Source organism: Chiloscyllium plagiosum, unplaced genomic scaffold (assembly GCF_037043375.1).
Source record: "Chiloscyllium plagiosum isolate Xiang-an unplaced genomic scaffold, Cpla_swu_hap1 HiC_scaffold_1, whole genome shotgun sequence".
NCBI classification, from domain to species: domain Eukaryota; kingdom Metazoa; phylum Chordata; class Chondrichthyes; order Orectolobiformes; family Hemiscylliidae; genus Chiloscyllium; species Chiloscyllium plagiosum.
In genome coordinates this window covers 64,591,242-64,613,410 of record NW_028270139.1, presented here as the reverse complement: position 1 = coordinate 64,613,410, position 22,169 = coordinate 64,591,242, and the positions used below count along the sequence as shown (strand labels likewise).

The following is a 22,169-nucleotide window of genomic DNA, read 5'->3' as shown; positions in this document are numbered from 1 at the left end:
AATTTTACTTGAAAAAGCAAGTTTACATTTTATAATGCTATTATACCCATGGGATTTATTCATATATGTCCCATGAAATTATATGTGGTTAATTCACAGAGATATTTTGAAGCCATTGCACAGTCATCTATATAATCACTCAAAAACCTACTTTCCTTGCAATTCCTAAACGTTTGGATCTTGTGGTCACATCAGGCTTCTTACTGCGGAAAGAATATATTGGTATATTGGATTTCTTGTAGTGGGAAAAATACAGTTCTAAATTACTTGACCTTGAATTTAGATAGCGTTGCACGCAGTGGTCAAGAAGTGAAGGCATGATGGCTAAGCCAGTGTTGCATCAGATATGTTTTTGTTTGTCTGTTTTACAGAAAGCAGAAAGATTGAGTGAATCTCAAGACAATAATCTAGGTGGAAGACATTGTGTGTTTTGACAGACAAGGACATTAAAATGTGATGATTATATGGTGGGAGAATAAATCAGTAGCTTCAAAGCATGTTTTCGGTATGTAGAGTTTACAGCACAGAAAAAGGCCCTTCAGCCCATTGAGACTTTGCCGATCAAAAACTATGACCTAACTATTCTAATTCTGTTCTACAATACTTGGCCCACTCTCTTTTATACCTTGGCATCACAAGCGTACATCACTATACTTAAATGTTATGTTGGTTTCTGTCTCTACCACTCGCACAGGCAGTGAGTTTCAAATTCCCACAACTCAGACTCATTGAGTCCGACAGTCATACAGCATGGAAACAGACCCTTTGGCCCAACTCGTCCATACCAACCAGGTTTCCTAAACTAAGCTAGTCCCATTTGCCTGCATTTGGCCCATATCCCTTTCCTATTCATGTATCTGTCTACATGTCTTTTAAATGTTCTAATTGTACTCGCTTCTACCACTTTCTCTGGAAGCTCATTCCATATATGCACCACCTCTTTGTGAAAAGGTTAACCTTCAGGTCCCTTTTAACTCTTTCCCCTGTCATCTTAGACCTATGCTTTCTAGTTTTAAACTCCCCTATTGGGGAAAGACCTTGGCTATTCACCTTATCTATGCCCCTCATGATTTTATAAACCTCTATAAGGTCACCCCTCAGCCTTCTGAGCTCCAGGGAAAAGAGTCCCAAACTATTCAGCCTCTCCTTATAACACAAACCTACCAGTCGTGGTTACATCTTTGTAAATCCTTTTTGCACACTTTCCAGTTTAATAACATCCTTCCAAAGCAGAGTACAATTGTATGAGGTGCTCCAAATGTGGTCTTGCCAATGTCTTCTACATCTATAACGTGCCATCCAAACTTAGGATTTCCTTTTATTTTACCCCCCATTATTCTTTCATGTCCCCTTCTTATGTCTTAATTTTCTTTTGCAGTTTCTCCTCGCACATTCTGTACTCCTGTAGGACTTCTGCTGTTTTGAACACTCAGTATCTTCCATATAATCCCTTTGCCTCTTACCCAATCCTCCGTATCCCTCAATAATCAATGTTCACTAGATTTGTTGGTTCCACCCTTTATCTTTTTTGGAATATTTTAGCCATGTACTCTCCCCATTTCCTTCTTAAATATATTTCACTGCTCTGACGCAGATTTATATAAAGGTTCTGCTCCCAGTTCACTCATCATATCTGATCTCATTAAAATCAATCTTCCCCAATTCAGAACTTTGCTTTCAGACCCATCCTTGTCCTTTTCCATACATTCTTGAGTCTGTGGAATGAACTTCCTGAGGAAGTGGTTGATGTGGGCACAATTACAAGGTTTAAAAGACATTTGGATAAGTCTGTGCATAGGAAAGGTTTGGAGGGATATGGGCCAGGCAGTGGCAGGTAGGACGAGTTTAGTTTGAGATTATGTTCAGCATGGACTGGTTGGACAAAAGGGTCTGTTTCTGTGCAGTATGACTCTAATAGAGTTATGATCATTATCTGGAAAATGTTTCATCACTAATGCTTCAACCACTTACTTAGTTTCATTGTCTAAAGTTAAATCCGGGACTGCTCCCTCTCTTGTAGGATCTCAAATTCTATTGGCTGAATCTTATGCTCTCGGCAAGTGCAATTTAAGTCAAATGTTTTGGAGCAATTCTTACCACAAGACCCAATGACATTTCTTGTTGCATTAACAACATCCACTCCCCCAACTGATTAGCATCTCTCATATTCGATTCCACCCCCATCTTACGACCACAATTCCTGGAACAGCTTGCTACTCACTATATATATCCAATGAAAGACAAACATCCCTGGTGCCCACCCTATCTGTGTGCACCTGGCAAGCATTGTCAGTCTTGGGAGATGCACCACCTGCTCCCTGATTTTCGCTGCACACATACCAGATAAGGGTGAGGGGTTAGGTTTGGCCAGGAATCTGGTGGTCCTTGTTAACAGAATGCTGTGGACACGGAGCACCCTCATGCCCCAGAACCAGCAGAGAAGGGCACAATACCAGGCCGTGCCACCTGAGTCAGTGCAGTCTCGGTTGTCTGGAGGAATACTCAGCACTGTAGAAAGAAAGTCAACGATATTCTCCACTCCTCTAGCATAAGAGCCACCATTTTCTCACACTCACTCTGTCTCTGCTACTGCAACCATCTCCCATAAAGACTCATCCTCTACCACTCTCACTAATGCCTGGAACATCTTCCCTACTCACTCTCACCAAACACAATCCCTGACTCTGCCAATCTTGCACACCCTCTCCTCTGTCAACTCACTTGCTGAGGACATGGGCCTATTTACACAAACACCTAGGTCAAAATCCTGCTCATTGACTACAGCTCTGCCTTCAACACCATTAGCCCCCTACAGACTGATCTCAAAACTCCGAGACATAGGTCACAGCTCCAACCTCTGCAACTGCATCCTCAGATTCCTCACCCATAGTGTGCAATCAGTGAAGATAGAAAACTGCACCTCCTACATGACAACACTAAACACTGGAGCCCCCCTTGGATGCATTCTCAGACCCCTTCTGCACTGCCTGTACACCCACAACTGCGTTGTCAAATTCCGAACAAATGCAATCTACAAGTTTGCTGACGACATCAGCGTGGTAAGACAGTTATCAACAACAATAAGTCAGAATACAGAAAGGAAATAGAGGGCTTAGCGACTTGGTGCAATGATAATAACCTTTCTCTCAATATCAGCTAAACTAATGAATTGATCATTGACTTCAGAGAGAAAGGAGGAGAACACCCCTTACCCCCCCCCCTCCCCCCATCTGCATCAAAGCAGCTGAGATAGAGAGGGTTGAGAGCGTCAAGTTCTCGGAGTGACGATAACTGACAATGCATCCTGGACTCCCCATGTAGATGCGAAGTCAAGAAAGCACAACAACGACTCTTCTTCCTCAGACAGCTCCAGAAATTTGGCATGTCCATAAGGACCCTCACCAACTTTAATATATGTGTCATAGAAAGCATACTGTCTGGGTGCACAACAGCCTAGTACAGCAACTGCTCTGCCCAGGACAGTAAGAAACTGCAGAAGGTGTGCACAGATCATGATGGAAGACAACCTCTCGTCCATAGACTCCATTAATGCATCTCTTAGCCTTGGAAAGGCTGCCAATATCATCAAAGACCCATTCCACCCTGATGATGCTCTCCTACAACCTCTTCCATCAGGCAGAAGATACAGAAATTTGAACATACACACCAACAGGTTCAAGAACAGCTTTTTTCCCTGCCATTATTAGACTAATGAATGGACTCTCTAACTTCAAATAATGCTTATCTTGTTAATGTTGATCTTGTCTAGTGCATGTCTTGTGCAGTGTAATCTGTATGCCTCACAGGGTGCTGTGAGGATCTAGATAAGCTTAAAATAAGTGGATGATAGGACAGCAAACAAAGAGCTCTGAGATACAATCTGGTCCAGTTTATGAGCTGGAGTATGACCCTGACTGCAGCAGTGTACATTACTGGTGCAATCCCAAGATGTTAGCGGATTGGAGATGTGACATGAGAATTCTTAGAGGCTGGCACATGTTGGATCCAGTGTCCACAGAGCGTGTCCTGACATGTTGGTGCCGAGTGTCCAACATGAAGGCCCTTTGGAGCAAGCAGTGAGCGGAAGTCAATAGCTATCAGCTCTGACATCCATATTGAGAATTCTTGATGACGAGCTGGTTCAGCACATTTTGGTAAGATTGGTGAACATTAATGAAATGAGTTGTGGTGAAATTTAATGAAATTTAATTCCCTCAATTGACAACTTGTCACTACCTAGTGAGAAACTTGCTTTGACTCTCAGCAATAGCATAACAAATGCAGTGAGGTGCTCCCAATGTCCAGAGAGGACTTGCTGGACTTCTTTTCTGATTTTGCAATATATCTCATCATGGCAATGTCGCTCATAAAAGATTCCGCCTTATGAGTCTGCACTAACAGCATATTTATTTGTTTGACACTTTAATTTTCCGGCAGAAGATGGTGAAATAACACAGGAAAATGTTTAATGAGTAACAAATGTAACTGAACACAGCTAGGTAGCAATTGTACTGGCTCAACTTGGGTATTGCTTCTTCCTTCAGCCAAATGTGCAGGACACTCTTCTCTCTTTCTCTCTCTCTCTCTCTCTCTCACTCTCTCACTCACTCACACATCCTTTTATGGTCTTCTGACGGGGCAGCATTCTCTCCTCTTCAGTTTCAACTCAGCACAAGCTTTGGTCACTGACATTTGATGTTTATTAAATCTTTCCAAGTCACAGTTTATGTGCATGATCAGTGATATTGATTGGGCAGTGTGGCATTTATGTCTGATTAATCTAGGTAGCATGTAATGAGTTTTAGATTGGTTTATTAAAATGTCAATTGTTTTTAAGATTTTGCTATTATCACTTCTTTCTGTGTATTATGACTTTCTGTTGAGAAAATGGGGTGTCATGATATTTTTGGTGTCCATTGTTTGAGATGAGAATGGCATGCAATAAATAATATTGAATGAATGATCTTTGGGCACAAAGGAGATGAAAAGGTAAAATTCACTTTGCTACCCAAATAGTGGTTCGTGCTCCTAATCACTGCCCAGGGACTCCTGCTGGAACATGCATACATGCAGCAGTGTTGCTTTATTAATTCTTTAAATTCACACGTGCACCTTTTTTTATCTATCCACAGGAGACATTGTCAGTGTGCTCATGGTATTGTGCATTGACCCAGGCTTATTAAATAAAGTAGCTGACTTATCTTCCCTGCTTGGATTCACTGGGATCACTACTATCTCCAACTGTTCACAAAATAGAACTCAAAGAAGACTCAGAGAGATAAAAGTCTCTTTAAATCATTCCAGCAGTGACCAGCATCATGGAAAGTCCACATGTCAGAGTTTTACTCCAAATTTAACGGCCTCAGGCTGGTTCTCGTGCAAAGCTGACACCACGCAAAGGCAAGCACTGAATCAGGAACCTCCTCAAGGTAAAGTCACGTTATCTATTGACTATTTATATCATATTTACAACCTTTTGGTGTGTCTTTTTGTTACTTGCAAAATGTTAAGCTACAATAGTTCTTTTATATGTTTATATGAATCATTTTTATGTTGAAAGTTGAAATGGTAATGATCATTTTAAAAATGTAGGCATTCTTTAAAAACTATGATTGCACTCTGTACTTTGTTTCAAGATTAAGAATGGTTAAGGTGATATTCAAACCATTGTTTCTCAACATAGAACCATTGTAACAACATAGAAAAGAAATGAATAAAAAAGACTATTCAGTTACCAATCCTTTTCATTTTATTTTGTCCCAATATGAATTCTACTACAAAAGAAAAATATTGTAAATGAAATCTGAAACAAAAACAGAAGATACTTAAAGTATTTAACAGGATAAGTTACGCCAATGGACAGACAAACAGAATTAATCAACTACATTTTACAGGCTGGCTGCAGTGAGAAGACAGATGGGTGGACCTGTGGATTAGAATGCAAACCAACACCAGAGCTCCCCCATTCCAATTACAGTCGTTGTGTGGAAAATATCAGCTGAGCTGCCAATTGAGGGCAAATGGTTGGTAATTGATGCAGAATTGAGGGCCTGATCCTCCTGCTGCTCTGATTTATTGGATGGCAGGAGGAGGCTGCATCCAATGTGTAGCCTGGCAGTTTAACCCAGCAGGATATTGGTCAGCCTTGGGGTAGGGAGGGAACTGTCTCTTTTCTGTATGAATTGAAGCCCATCACCCCCCTCCCCAGTTTTGATTCACACTGTGCACATTTCTCCTCTCTCTGTCCTATCCAGTATGTTTCCATACCTGGAACCCTGCTGTGTTGAGCTGCTGGGCTTCTTTGAATTTGGTGCATCTATGATTCCCCTTCCAATTTCCTGCAAAACAGGCAGTGGTTACCATCACTGGCACAGAGGTGCTGACCTCTGCTTCCCTGGCAACTCTATGAGGCAGAAGCCCCTGATTCAGATGGAGTAATGGAGTAAATTTCAGCTTCCAGGCTATTAATGTCAAATTGGCTGTTAAATGTGGCATGGCAGCTGGTGTTCCCTTGGTGGATACACCCTCAATCTTTTTGGATGGAGAATTGGCACTGTGTATGATTCATTCTATTAACTCCAGCAAACACTTACAAACCTCTGCCAATTTATTTGCAGATGGGGTGGCCTGTAACATTTTCCAGATGCCACCTAATTGGCTACTCCTGACCTTTCAGAAATGATATGAGGACAGGTGAGGATTAGGGCTGCCTGCACTGTCTCAAGTTGAGACCCTTCAATCTGATTGGATGGTGGTAATATTTGACACCATTGCCAATATCTGGAACTGAACAAATGTTGTTTTAAATTGTTTGTTGCCACCAATCTTCCTATGTCTACATTGTTTCTGGGCCGGTCTAATTATTAGTGGTTTCGACAGATGACAGATGAGTCTAAATAGAAGAGGCAATTTTCTGAGTTAACAAGATGTTTCATTACATGATATTGGATTGCATTACATTTGGAGTTGGTTAGGTAGTTGGCTGGATGGCTAGTTTGCAGGATAGAGTGATGTCAACAGCATGGGTTCGGTTCCCACTGAGGTCACGATTAATGCCCTCATCCATTGCCTGAAGCATGATGACCCTCAGATTAAACTCACCACCAATTGTCTTTCTCCATGAGAGAGCAGCTCCTTGGGACTATGGTGATTTTACCTGTGCAGTTCACATTAGTAGTCAGGCAATAATGAAACAACTGTGCCCTTTGGATTCTCCACTCAACTGCCTCCTTGTAAAATTGTGTGACACTATTAGATTGGATGGAGCTCAATGTTATTCACTCCTTCAAAATATTGTTATTATTAACTTCATTTAAGCCATAATATTATGCAGCAAATGGTATTTAGTTATTCTACTATGAAAAGTGTCGCAACTAAGATTGAATGTGCTTTGACAAGACAAATTCTTTCTAGTAAGGGCTCACAACAACTGTTAGGAGTGGCCTACACTCTACAGCCAAGGAATGTTTGAAAACAATTCTATTTCATATAAACTAGATTATTTTCATTCTAAAAGAAATAGTAATCTGGTTCTTATTCACAATTGGTTGACTGATGTCTATTGTTTTAGCTAAGTGGTTATTACACATTATATACCATATTGTAAAAGAGAATTTTACTTGTGTTTTGGCCTTACTTGGAACTAGTTAATTTTGTATAGTCCCTAGTTCTGTGACCAGTCCATTATACATACATTCACATTATGGCATGCCTGTTGTCTTTAAGGACATAAATCATGTTCCTTTGCCATTTTCTTTCTTCTCAAGAGGGCAAGTTGAGTTCTGCAAGTCATTCTTCATTACATTGAATTTTAAGTCCCAAATATTTCCAGTCATTATCTTCTGGCTCCTTTCCAATGCACTATCTTTTGAAAATAGAACATATAAAGTTGAAGATCTTTTTGAAACAACCTATTTAAATTTATTGTCAGCAGCTTTGAGATCTATCCCAGTTCCTATTTCCTTCCTTCTGTTGGGATGAATGATCAACAATTCTACCCACTTTCTTTCCTGTGCGATTTGTTAAATCATCATATACACAATAATATCTGTCTCCATCTTGCAAAAAGCCATGTACTTGATGTCATTAACAAATATTATTTTGAATTCGGGAAATGATCCCAGACAGCTGTTTTTATAGGGATACTATACAGCCCTAAGAACACAATCAGCTACATGACCAGAATTTTCAACTTTAATCCAGTGATGTGGTTAGTAAGCTCTAACTGTCAGAATGCACCTGATTCAGTTTTAGATGTGACGATCAGCAAGAATGGTAACTTCCAAACTCTGCAGTCATGTATGAACTTGATGTTGTGTCAGAATTAGTGAATCCTTTCTCACACACAGAACAGGTGAGAACTTGCCTGTTCACTCTGTCCAGTGTGAACTTGCTGGTGTACCAGTAGTGGGACTATTGAGCACATCTCCCCCACAGATGGAGCAGGTGAATGGCTTCTTCCAAGTGTGAACTTGCTGGTGTAGCAGTAGTTCCAATGACTGAGTGAATCTCTTCCCACAGACAAAACAGTGCCTTTTGCGAAATTGCTAATGTGTCAGCAGAGTTCTTGACTGAGTGAATCTTTCCCACACTGGGCGCAGGTGAATGGCTTCTCTCCGGTGTGACTCTGTTGATGAATTTTCAGCAGAGATGGGTAATTGAATGCCTTTCCACAATCCCTACAATTACATGGTTTCCCTGTGGTGCTGGCGTTGTGATCTGTGTCCAGGTTGGGTGATCAGTTCAATCTTTACCTATACACAAAGCTCAGAGCACAGGCAGAGGGAGGTGGAAATCTGGAATGCACTGTCTGTAAGGGTGATAGAGGGAGAAACTCTCATAACATTTAAAAAGTAAGCATATGTCAGATATAGACAGGATAGATCAAGTGATTCCTTAGAAGATTATAAAGGCAGTAGGAATATACTTAAGAGGGAAATCAGGAAGATAAAAAGGGAACTTGAGATAGCTTTGGCAAATACAGTTAAAGAGAATCCAAAAGGTTTTTGCAAATACATTAAGGACAAAAGAGTAACTAGGGAGAAAATAGGGCCCCTCAAAGATCAGCAAGGCGGCCTTTTTGCGAAGCTGCAGGAAATGGAGGAAATACTGAATGAGTATATTGTATCAGTATTTACTGTGGAAAAGGACATGGAAGATATAGAATGTAGGGTAACTAGATGGTGACATCTTGAAAAATGTCCGTATTACAAAGGAGGAGGTGCTGGATGTCTTGGAAGACATAAAAGTCCCCAGGACCTGATCAGGTGTACCCTAGAGCTCTGTGGGAAGCTAGGGAAGTGATTGCTGGGCCCCTTTCTGAGATATTTGTCACAAATGAGGTGCTGGAAAACTGGAGGTTAGCTAATGTGGTGCCACTGTTTAAGAAAAGTGGAAGGACAAGCCAAGGAACTATAAACCAGTGAGCCTGACACCGATGGTGGGTAAGTTGTTGTTGGGAATCCAGAGGACAGTATTTACATGTATTTGGAAAAGGATGGATTGATTAGGGATAGTCAACATGGCTTTGTGCATGGGAAATCATGTCTCACAAACTTGATTGAGTTTTTTAAAGAAGTAACAAAGAGGATTGATGAGGGCAGAGCAGTGATCTATATGGACTTCAGTAAGGCATTTGACAAGGTTCCCCATGGGAGACTGGTGAGTATGGTTAGATCTCATGGAATACAGGGAGAACTCACTATTTGGATACAGAACTGGCTCAAAGGTAGAAGACAGAGGGTGGTGGCGGAGGGTTGTTTTTCAGACTGGAGGCCCGTGACCAGTGGAGTGCCACAGGGATCAGTGCTGGGTCCATTACTTTTCATAATTTATATAAATGATTTGGATGTGAGCATAAGAGATATAGTTAGTAAGTTTGCAGATGACACCAAAATTGGAGGAGTAGTAGACAACAAAGAAGGTTACCTAAGATTACAACAGGATCTTGACCAGATGGGCCAATGGGCTGAGAAGTGGCAGATGGAGTTTAATTTAGATAAATGCGAGGTGCTGCATTTTGGGAAAGCAAACCTTAGCAGGACTTATACATTTAATAGTAAGGTCTGAGGGAGTGTTGCTAAACAAAGAGACCTTGGAGTGCAGGCTCATAGCTCCTTGAAAGTGGAGTCACAGGTAGATAGGATAGTGAAGAAGGCGTTTGGTATGCTTTCCTTTATTGGTCAGAGTATTGAGTACAGGAGGTGGGAGGTCATGTTGTGGCTGTACAGGACATTGGTTAGGCCACTGTTGGAATATTGTGTGCAATTCTGGTCTCCTTCCCATCGCAAAGATGTTGTGAAACTTGAAAGAGTTCAGAAAAGATTTACAAAGATGTTGCCAGGGTTGGAGGTTTTGAGCTATAGGGAGAGGCTGAACAGGCTAGGGCTGTTTTCCCTGGAGTGTCAGAGGCTGAGGGGTGACCTTATCATGAGGGGTATGAATAGGATAAATAGACAAGGTCTTTTCCCTGGGGTGGGGGAGTCCAGAACTAGAGGGCATAGGTTTAGGGTGAGAGGGGAAAGATATAAAAGAGACCTAAGGAGCAACTTTTTCATGTAGAGGGTGGTACATGTATGGAATGAGCTGCCAGAAGAAGTGGTGGAGGCTGGTACAATTGCAACATTTAAAACGCATCTGGATGGGTATATGAATAGTAAGGGTTTAGAGAGATATGGGCGGGGCGCTGGCAGGTATGACTCGATTGTGTTAGGGTATCTGGTCGGCATAGACAAGTTGGACTGAAGGGTCTGTTTCTGTGCTGTCCATCTCTGTGACTATGACTCTATAAGTATTCCGATGTAAGACCGTAAGACCATAAGACATAGGAGTGGAAGTAAGGCCATTCAGCCCATCGAGTCCACTCCGCCATTTAATCATGGTTGATGGGCATTTCAACTCCACTTACCCGCATTCTCCCCGTAGCCCTTAATTCCTTGTGGCATCAAGAATTTATCAATCTCTGCCTTGAGGACATTTAGCGTCCCGGCCTCCACTGCATTCCGCGGCAATAAATTCCACAGGCCCACCACTCTCTGGCTGAAGAAATGTCTCCGCATTTCTGTTCTGAATTGACCCCCTCTAATTTTAAGGCTGTGCCCAAGGGTCCTAGTCTCCCCGCCTAACGGAAACAATTTCTTAGCGTCCACCCTTTCCAAGCCATGTATTATCTTGTAAGTTTCTATTAGATCTCCTCTTAACCTTCTAAACTCCAATGAGTACAATCCCAGGATCCTCAGCCGTTCCTCGTATGTTAGACCTACCATTCCAGGGATCATCCGTGTGAATCTCCGCTGGAGACGCTCCAGTGCCAGTATGTCCCTCCTGAGGTGTGGGACCCAAAACTGGACACGGTACTCCAAATGGGGCCTAACCAGAGCTTTATAAAGTCTCAGTAGCACATCGCTGCTTTTATATTCCAACCCTCTTGAGATAATGACAACATTGCATTCGCTTTCTTAATCACAGATTCAACCTGCATGTTTACCTTTAGAGAATCCTTGACTAGCACTCCCAGATCCCTTTGTACTTTGGCTTTATGAATTTTCTCACCGTTTAGAAAGTAGAGCATTATTGTATTCTTTTTTCCAAAGTGCAAGACCTCGCATTTGCTCACATTGAACTTCATCAGCCATTTCCTGGACCACTCTCCCAAACTGTCTAGATCCTTCTGCAGCCTCAGTACTACCTGCCTGTCCACCTATCTTCGTATCATCAGCAAACTTCACTAGAATGCCGCCAGTCCCTTCATCCAGATCATTAATATATAACATGAACAGCTGCGGCCCCAACACTGAACCCTGTGGGACACCGCTTGTCACCAGCTGCCATTCCGAAAAAGAACTTCTTATTCCAACTCTCTGCCTTCTGTCAGACAGCCAATCCTCAATCCATGCCAGTAGCTCACCTCGAACACCATGGGCCCTCACCTTACTGAGCAGCCTCCCATGAGACACCTTATCAAAGGCCTTTTGGAAGTCTAGATAGACCACATCCACTGGGTTTCCCTGGTCTAACCTACTTGTCACCTCTTCAAAGAATTAAGTGCAGTTGTAATGCCAAAGCATACAAAGTCAAGTGCCGGTAACTGAGATGAGATAGGTGGTTGGTTTTGACTGACACAGACACAATGGGCCAAAGAGCTTTTTTTTTTGTGGAGTAGAGATCCCTATTCTGTATTGTTAGAGTATGTAAACAAAAGAAACACAACTCTGACAAACAATGTCTCGTACAATGAACTTTAGTCAATTAATTTTTTTTTTGTTTTTTCACAGTTTATAGTGAATTAACTTTATTCCATAAAGCTTGATTATCTTTAGAAGTTGCATATGAGAAATTTTATAAGTGCATCTTGAAAATCTAGCTAAATTATATCCATTAACAATATTGCTGAAATATTAACCTCTCCAGTAGTATATGTGATGATGGCTGATAGGATAATCAGAGATGTTGCCAGTTTCTTGGCATTGCTTCACCAGAGGTGTGGTGGATGGAAATCCTGTTTTTCTGTGTCAATTGAGTTTCTGTCACACTTTTGGCAAAGTCATGTTGGTGGAATAGAAGTAATTCCAAGGAATTTCCTTTTCAGTTTTCCTTACAGTGCTTCTTTTTTGGCAGTCATTGAGCAAAATTTCCATTTCCTTTTGATTTATCTGTGCTCATTTCTAACATGCTTTTACTTCCACACAGTATCCAAAATATTGATATTAATATCAGATAGAAGAATAATCACTGGGGTGAGTGGATTGAAGATTCACATGCTTCCATTACGTAACAGCGTTGATGCTACCTGGAGTGACAATTCACCAAATGGGATGAAACCTAACAAGTGTTACATGGAAGTTCAACTTCAGAACTCTACTGTAGACGATCTGACAGATCAGAACAGATATCTCTGCACTGAGAAAAACTGCAATTGTGTTGTGAAGAAGGGAGTCGCTAATGATCCATGTTACAGAGGCACATCTAATTATTTGTCAATGACCATTCAAGGTAAATTGTAAAATTAGCTTGTATTCATCTTAAACTTCCTTCAGTAAATATGTATTCATAACTCGGTTTGGATAGTTCGATTCTGACCAGGTTTGGATTAAACTTAAAAAAAACAAAATTATCAGCTCTTTTTATAACTTCTCATTATAAGATAGTTTTAATTCTTTCCAGATGTACACTCTTTGATCCAACAGGGTGAGCAAACATCTGCTTTCAGGCCTTTGCTGATTCCTGTCTTCAAATGATTCATTATGAGATACCCAGAGGGAGAAGCAGTTTTGCAGTTGGTTTATGATTCTTCCTTCCTTGAGTTGTCTTATCTATATTGGCAAATTTCCACTTCCAATGAGAAATGCAAGTGTAAACCTGTGTTTTTTTCTGCCTTGCACTGGAGATCTTACCCACTCCATTACCTCCAAATAATTGATCCACTTTTTAGTAAATCCAAATCAGGTGAAACTATTTGAGATGGGCTAAGTTAAATGTTTTATTGTTCTCAGTTTAATTCTGTACTCCAATTCTGTTGTCCAAACTTTCCCGGTTCTGATTAAAAGTTGATACATTTTTCTGGAATACAAGAGAAATATAGCAGGAAATGGCTTAGTGCTGTAGAATTTTGGATTTTCCTCCACAATAACAGAAAATAACCTTTGGAAAGAGAAATAGTGAGAATGACTGTTGCCTCTTTCTCACAACTTCACTTTTTCTTCTCCTGCCTCACTGGCACAAATTGCTGGTTAACCTTCCCTAGTTGCCTCAATAAATGAAAGGAACTGTTGCTTTCCATGTTATTACTCTCTCAGCTGCAGTTCTGTTAATTGGGACTGATTCTTGGAAGGCCAAGAATTTTGGTCCCACTTCACCACTTGGTTCTGCCTCTTCAACTGCAAGATGTTCCTTCTTAGCATATCAGCTATGTCTAATTTGGTAGTACCCTGTACTCTCACCATAGTCAATAAGTTTGTATTTCAAACCTCAAAGCTTTGAGTGCAACTTGATGCAACACTGAAAGAATGTTATATTGTCAGGGGTAGGGTCTTAAACATTAAACCATGGCCCCATCTATCTTTGCAGACAGTAGCAAAAAAACCCCATTACTTTGTTTTGAAGAAAATTGTGAAATTGCCCTTGGTGTCCTGAAGAATATTTATCTAACAATCAACATTGCAAGAATAGATAATGTGGTCATTGTCACATTGCTGTTTGTGGGACTTGGCTGGGCACAGATTAGCTGCCATGTTTCCTACATTGCAATAGCAACCACATTTCAAAAAGTATTCCACTGGCAGCAAAGCATTTTGGGTATCCGATTGAGAAAGCTTTATGTAAATATGAGTCTTTCTTTTTTGTGGAATTCCTAATGGAAACTGCTCTGGATGGTCAACAACTTCCGATCCTTCTCTAGATTGCGAATCTGAAAGGAGTATACAAATCCTATTTTGCCATTACCTCATTGCTGGAAGGAAAATTCAAAGTTTCTTTTCCACTGTAATAGCACTTTAAAAAGTCTTTACCCATTTTGGTGGAATAGCTTTGATTTAACTGTCAATGGTGTGATACATCCAGAGCAACAGAGTAGCAATAAACAGCTAAATTTTAAGCTAATCCAAAACAAGGTTGAGGGCACATAAATTCAACTTAGAAATTTCTTTACTATAGTGCCTAAAACTGGAATGGATTATGCTTGGCACAATCTTTCATGAACATATCAAAGCCCTCAGAGGTAATACAAATAAATAACAAATAAATAATAATAAATAATAAATCAAATACTAATCAAAGTAATTATCTAATAACCTAAATATAAAAATAATACCAATGAAGGTACTTTCCTAATGTTTGCAAAAGGACACATGAAATCCCTGTTCTCGACATTCCTGAAATTTTGTGGGGATCAGGAGATGTGTCAAGTGATCTATCCACCCTTGGTCCTGTTGTGGAAAATTAACAACCATGTAAGTCCCTCATTTTATCACTGCCAGTACTTTAAACAAAATGGGAAAAGGCAAACACCATGGAGCTCTGCTTCATTATGTTCCTATATTTCGAGACATATTATTAGATTAGTGGACAGAAGACCCCAAATTTTAACTCCAAGACACGTGTCCAATGTTGAGCTGTTTTTGTTGTGTTTTACTATCAAAACCTACTTGCTAAATTATCACATGTGAACATAGGAATACCAGACATCAAAAGATCATAGTTTATTGGTTCAACTGCTACCCTCTGGCAGTTGCACATACAACAAGTGAAGCGTGCACTCACTGGAGCCAGGACATTAACACAATTGTGTAGCTCTTCCTTGAAGCTTTAATCAGCCTGGCTGATGCTCTGCAACTATGAAAATGGAGAGCATAAACCTTTTCATTAAGAACTGCCATCTCATTGAATAAGCTTCATGCCATTCCACATCCAACAACCTGCCCTGAAAACTCTATTTCAATTTTGAGAGCTGTAACAATTTCCACTACAGCAGCTGAGACATTTGTTCTAAAACAACCCACAACATTCCAAATCCAATGACACAACAGTATTTTTATAAATATTTTTATTGAAAACCTTTTAAAACCTTTTACAAAACATTTATATACAAAGAAAAAGAATAACACCATCAAAACAGAAAAAAGGCAGTACAAAAAAGGCCATGACAAGGTACCATTGTTAATAAACAACTTACTATTCTACCAGAACAAACACATCTACTTAACTTAAACTAAACTATAGACGTATTAAATAAATACTAACTTAAATTATATTAAAATAATTTAAATTAAATAATATCTCACTACTTTATTCTATCTCACTCATCACACCTCCACTGAGGCTCCCATCCCTGGGCGCACCATCTACAGTACCCGTACTCTTTTCCCCCCAGTCTCCTCCTCCCGGGGCCCCACAGACACCATGATTCCCATGGCTATACCACGGTCCTAATTAATATTGCTGATAAGTCAGTGTCAATATAATTTAAAAAGGGCTGCCATATCTTGTAAAACTGTTCCATTTTGTGGTGCATGATATTTGTGAGGTAGTCTTGCTCCATCACCAGCCTATGCCATCCCATAAGACCTGGTGGCTTTTCTGATGTCCAGTTCACCAGAATGTTCTTCCTCACACAGTGGGTATGAATATTACACAATCTCTTCCTGTGTTTCCCCAGAGAGGGCAAATTTGGCAACCCCAAAAGAAGAAATACTGGATCCACATTAATTTCAATCCCCAAAATGTCCTTTAGCTCCCTTACTATAGCACTCCAGTATCTCTGGATCTTACAACATGACCAGTAGCAGTGTGTAAGAGTGCCTGTACTGATTTTACATTTGGGATACCATGATGATATCCTCTCTTGAACTTGGCTAGCCTCTCTGGCGCCATGTGAGCCCTGTGTAAGACCTTCAGTTGCATGGCCTGCGCTCTGTTACATACTGAGATTTTCCTTATATTTCCCCATATGTTTTCCCATACCTCCGATGAAATATCCTCTCCTAAATCTCAATTCCACATCGTACAAAGTCCTTCCATGTCCCCCAGGGCACAACCTTTCTGTAAATGATATAAAGTACTGAGTGAAAGAGCACCCGTTGAGCGGAGTACTCTTTTCTCCATGTCTGATTTTAAACACTGAACCAGGAGCATGGTCTTCCTCTGTATATAGTCCCTTATCTGGAAATATTGGAAAAGGTCCCTAAAAGACGATCCATATTTCTGACTTAACTGACTAAATGACTTCAGGACTTCCCCCTCAAATAAGTCTTCCAGACAGGAGATTCCCGTATTCTCCCATGACTTAAAGCCAGACTCCATTGCCCAAGTTTGAATCCTTGGGCTCCCACCAATGGGGTAAATAGCGAAGTCTTAGATCAATTGCCCTCGTCTTGCCTCATTATCCTCCAGGTTTTTACAGTATTTAAAATAATTGGACTTTTACACTGCTGGGTCATGGATTTCATCTTGTCCATGAATAATAAATTAATTAAAGGACATCTCGACTGCGAGACTTCAATATCAAGCCAAATTGACTCCGAATTCCCCTGTACCCAGTCACCAATATATGTGAACAGAGCATGTATTTGATATTTCTTCAAATCCGGAATATCCACCCTTCCCTCACCCTGCAAAAGCTGCAATTTAGTGAATTTAATTAGAGGATGCCTGTGGCACCAAATACAGGATCCTAGCCAACCACTGATCCTCCCTAACACTTGTCCAGGTAACAACAACGGGTGCATTCTCATGGGGTACAACAGGCGGGGATAAATGTTCATTTTAATCAGGGCTATTTGGCCCAACCATGACAATGGTAACCCTCCCACCGCTGCAAATTCTGTTTTATCCTCTCTAGTAGTTGTGCATAGTTAGCTTTATACAGCTGGTGGAAGGAAGGGGTAATAAAAATTCCCAAATACAAAAAAATCTTTTGGCAACCATCTAAACGGGAATTGCATTCCATCCTTCAGGTTAGGCACCTCCAATAACACCCCTACCGGCATAGCTTCCGATTTGTAAAATTGATCCTGTAACCCGAGAAACCATCCTATGAATTAATTGTTTGGATCAGTAGAGGAACAGACTTCTCTGGATATAGACAACAGTTTCCAAAATGAATGGACAAGAACATAGCAAATGGAATACAATTTAAATAAGTGTGAAGTTATCCACTTTGGGAGAAACAAAAAGCAAAAGGTATATTTTTCAAATGGTGAGAGGTTGGGAGTTTTGATTTCCAAAGGGACCTGAGTAGTCTTGTTCATGAGTCACTGAAAGCTAGCTTGCAGGTGCAATGATCAACAATGATCAATGGAATATTGGCCTTTATTGCAAGGAAATTTGAATAAAGAAGTAAGTATGTCTTGCTCCAACATACAGAGCATTGGTGAGACAACATTCGGGTTGTTATATACAATAATGGTCTCATTACCTAAGGAAGGATATACATGCCATTGAGGGAGTGCAAAGGAAGGTTCGCCAGACTAATCCTTGGGATGATTGAATTGTTTTAGGAGGAGAGATCGAGGGAACTGAACATTGTAGTCTCTGGAATTTCGAAGCACAGATGATCTCATTCAAATTTTCAAAATCATTTCAAGGCATGACTAAGCAGATATAAATAGTGTTTCCCCTGGTTGGTGATTCTACAGCCAATAGTCAAAATCTCAGTATAAGGGTAGGCTATTTAAGACTGAGATGAGCAGGAATGTCTTCACCTCAGATTCATTTCAGGTAGGTCTTTGGAATTATTTATTTCAGAGGGACCTGGAAGCTCAATCATTGAACATGTTCAAGATAGAAATAAACAAATTTCTTGACAATAATGATACCAAGGGATGTGGAGGTAGTGGTATTGAGGTAAATAACCAGTCATGATCTAATTGACTGGCAAAGCAGGCTCAATGGGCTGAATGACCCACTCCGTATGTATGTTCCTATGACAATTCTGGCTGGAATTATCCAGTTACAGTTGGAACTAAAAGGATAGCGCAAATTGTGAGCAGCCAAATATTTCATATTGGACAATATCAGCGACCATTATTGAGAATTACAACACTCGCATTACATCAGCAAGCCCTGTTTAACAGTTCTGAAATGCAATGGCTAAAACATTTGTGAGATGATGGATTATGTTTGATAACATAAGATGTGTAGGAGAAAATGAGGATTACAGATGCTGGAGATCAGAATCAGAAAGTGTGGTGTTGGAGAAGCATAGCTGGTCAGGCAGCATCCAAGGAGCAGTAGACTCGATGTTTCGTGCATAAGCTCTTCGTCGGGGTTTGGTCGGGGGTGGGAGTGTGGGGGTGGTGTCTGAAGGGGGGCTGAGAGATAAATGGGACGTGGGTGGGGCTGGGGGGAAGGTAGCTGGGAATGCGATAGGTAGATGAAGGGGCGGGGTGATGGTGATAAGTCAGAGTGAAGGGTGGAGCGGATAGTTGGGAAGGAAGATGGACAGGTAGGACAGATCATGAGGGCAGTGCTGAGTTGGAGTTTGGATCTGGGATAAGGTGTGGGGAGGGGAGATGAGAGAACTGGTGAAATCAACATTGATCTCAAGTGGTTGGAGAGTTTCAAGGTGGAGGATAAGGTGCTCTTCCTCCAGGTGTTGGGTGACTCGAATTTGGTGGTGGAGGAGGCCCAGGACTTGCATCTCCTGGGCAGAGTAGGAGGGAATTGAAGATAGCCTGTTCCACATACCCGAGCTGAAAAATGTGTTGCTGGAAAAGCGCAGCAGGTCAGGCAGCATCAAAGGAGCAGGAGAATCGACATTTCGGGCATAAGCCCTTCATCAGGAATCATTCCTGAAGAAGGGCTTATACCCGAAATGTTGATTCTCCTGCTCCTTTGATGCTGCCTGACCTGCTGCGCTTTTCCAGCAACACATTTTTCAGTTCTGATCTCCAGCATCTGCAGTCCTCACTTTCTCCTGTTCCACATACCCGGCAGGCAGGCATAGCTGGTGCCCATGCCGGTGCCTACGGCTACCCCTTTGGTCTGAAGGAAGTGGCAGGATTCGAAGGAGAAATTGTTGAGGGCAAGGATTAGTTCAGCCAATCGAATAGAAGGGCACTGTTGGGTCAGCGAGAGAGGAAGAAATGGAGGGCTTAGAGGCCTTCAACATGGCAGATGGACATGTACAGGGACTGGATGTTCATGGTGAAGATGATACATTGGGGGCTGGGGAATCGAAAGATATGGAGGAGGTGGAGGGCATGGGTGGTGTCTTAAATATATGTGGGTGGATCCTGGACCAAGGGGACAGGACAGTGTCAAGGTATGCAGAGATAGGTTTGGTGGGACAGTCAGTCTTGTGAATTTTGGATAAGAGGTAGAACCAGGTGGTGCGGGATTCCTGGACTATGAGGTTGGAAGCTGTGAAAGGGAGATGCCCTGAGGTAATGAGGTTGTGGATGGTCCGGGAGATGATAGTTTGGTGATGGGAAGTGAGGTCATGGTCAAGACGGGAGTAGGAGGAAGTGAGTTTGTGCCTGGCTTCAGCAGTGTACAGGTCAGTGCGCCAAACTACCATGGTGCCCCTCTTGTCGACTGGTTTGATGATGAGGTTGGGGTTGGAGCAGAGCGAGTGAAGGACTGCGTGTTGTGAAAATTTGGAGTGGGTGAGGGGGGGATTGATTGGTTGAGGTGGTCAATATCACGGCCACAGTTGGAGATGAAGACATTGAGGACAGGTAACAGACCAGCATGGGGTGTCTAAGTGGATGGAGTGTGTTGGTGGCGGGAGAAAGAGTCCTCGGAGAATAAGTGGGAGTCCTGATGGAGAAAGTAAGCATGGAGGCAGAGAGGGTGGATACAGCGCATCACCCTCTGCTATTTCCTCCATCTACAATCAGACCTCACCACCCCAGCCCTATCTGTGTTCCACAGAGACCATTCCCTCCATGACTCCCTTGTTAGGTCCACACCCACCACCAACCCACCCTCCACTCCTGGCACCTTCCCTTGCCACCGCATGAGGTAGAAAACCTGTGCCCACACCTCCCCCCTCACCTCCATCTAAGCTCCCAAAGAATCCTTCCACATCCAGAAGAGATTTTCCTGCACCTCCAAACACTTCATCTGCTATGTCCGTTGCTCTCGATGTCATCTCCTCTACATTGGGGAGAAAGGATGACAACCTGCGGAATGTTTCAGAGAACGTCTCCAGGACACACACACTAATAAACCCCACCACCCTGTGACCAAGCACTTCAACTCTCCCTTCCACTCCATCAAGGACATGCAAGTCCTAGGCCTCCTTCACCGCCAAATCCTAGCCACCTGACACCTGGAGGAAGAGCACCTCTTCTTCCGCATGCGACACTCCAACCACATGGGATCAATGTCAATTTCACCAGTTTCCTGATCTCCCCTCCCTATACCTTATCAAACCCTCCAACTCAGCACTGCCCTCTTGAACTGTCCTATTTGTCCATCTTCCTTCCCACCTATCTGTTCCACCCTCTACTCTGAACTATCACTATCACCCTCCACCTTCATCTACCTATCGTATTCTCAGCTACCTTCCACCAGCCCCAGTCCCCTCCCATTTATCTCTCAGTCCCTTGGGCCTCCCTCACATTCTTGATGAAGAGGTTATGCTCGAAATGTCGATTCTCCTGCTCCTCAGATGCTGCTTGACCAGTTGTGCTTTTCCAGCACCACACTTTTGACTCTAAACTTAAGATATGTGCCACATTATAGGAAATATGCAAATACATTGGAGTTTACTAGAATTGTTCCAGGAATGAGAAACTTCAGATATGAGGATAGATTCAAGTTGGGACTGTTCTCCCTGGAGAGAAGAAGGTTGAGAGGAGATCTGCTGAATGAGGCTTACAAACTCATGAACGGGCTTGATAGCATAGGTAGGGAGAGGCTGTTTCTGCTTGTAAAAGAAATGAGAATGAGAGCTTATAGAGTGCAGGTTTTGTGCAAATGAAGCAAGGGTGATGAGAGAAACTAACTTTTTCACACAATGAGTAGTTAGAGTATAGAAAGCACTGCCTGGAAATGCGGAGGAGGCGGATTCAGTTGAGGCATTCAAGAGGGATTAAATGATTATTTAGACAGAAATGGCATGCAGCGATATGGGGGAGAAGGCAGGAGATTGGCACAAGACAATAGAGATGATGCTGGCACAATAAGTTGAATGGTCTCCTGTGCCGAAATTATTCTATGGTTCTGTGATTTGGCTCATTGACATGAATGACATGACTTCATAAAAATTTAGGATTCCTTGACCATAATGAATAGATGATGTGAATTGGATTTTGCCTGGCGTAAACTTTCATGATCAAATTCAAGCCCCTAGGTGTAATGAGACTAAATACGAAACCTAATACTAGTCAAGGTACTTTCCTAACGTGTGGAAAAGACCCAGATTTCACAAATAGTGCTAATTTAAATAAAGGAAGTTTCCAGTACTTTTTCACCTGCATAAAAGAGTACATGGAGTTCACCAGATTATTAACATAGTCTATTTATTGTATGAGATTGCAGCATTCAATTCTGTCGGTAATGATTATTAAACTTTGTTTTGTATGACTTATAATAACTTGTAATGACTTTGTATGAATTATAAATAATGAATTTATAAGTGTTTAGTGTCTACCTTGCAAGTAGTAGAATGATAAGTTAAATAATTGGAATAATTTCATAATTGAAAGGCACTTCCTTTGCATGTATTT

At 41.6% G+C, this 22,169-nt stretch overlaps 1 protein-coding gene across 1 annotated transcript in view; it reads left to right on the top strand.

The window, feature by feature from the left end:
- LOC122554997 (uncharacterized) overlaps nt 1-22,169 on the top strand; it is an 86,559-nt gene that overhangs the window by 18,237 nt on the left and 46,153 nt on the right. Inside the window, exons 2-3 of the mRNA XM_087990105.1 lie at nt 5,133-5,429; nt 12,688-12,990. Of these exons, the coding sequence (XP_087846231.1) occupies nt 5,133-5,429; nt 12,688-12,990 (600 nt within the window). The remainder of the gene's footprint in view (nt 1-5,132; nt 5,430-12,687; nt 12,991-22,169) is intronic.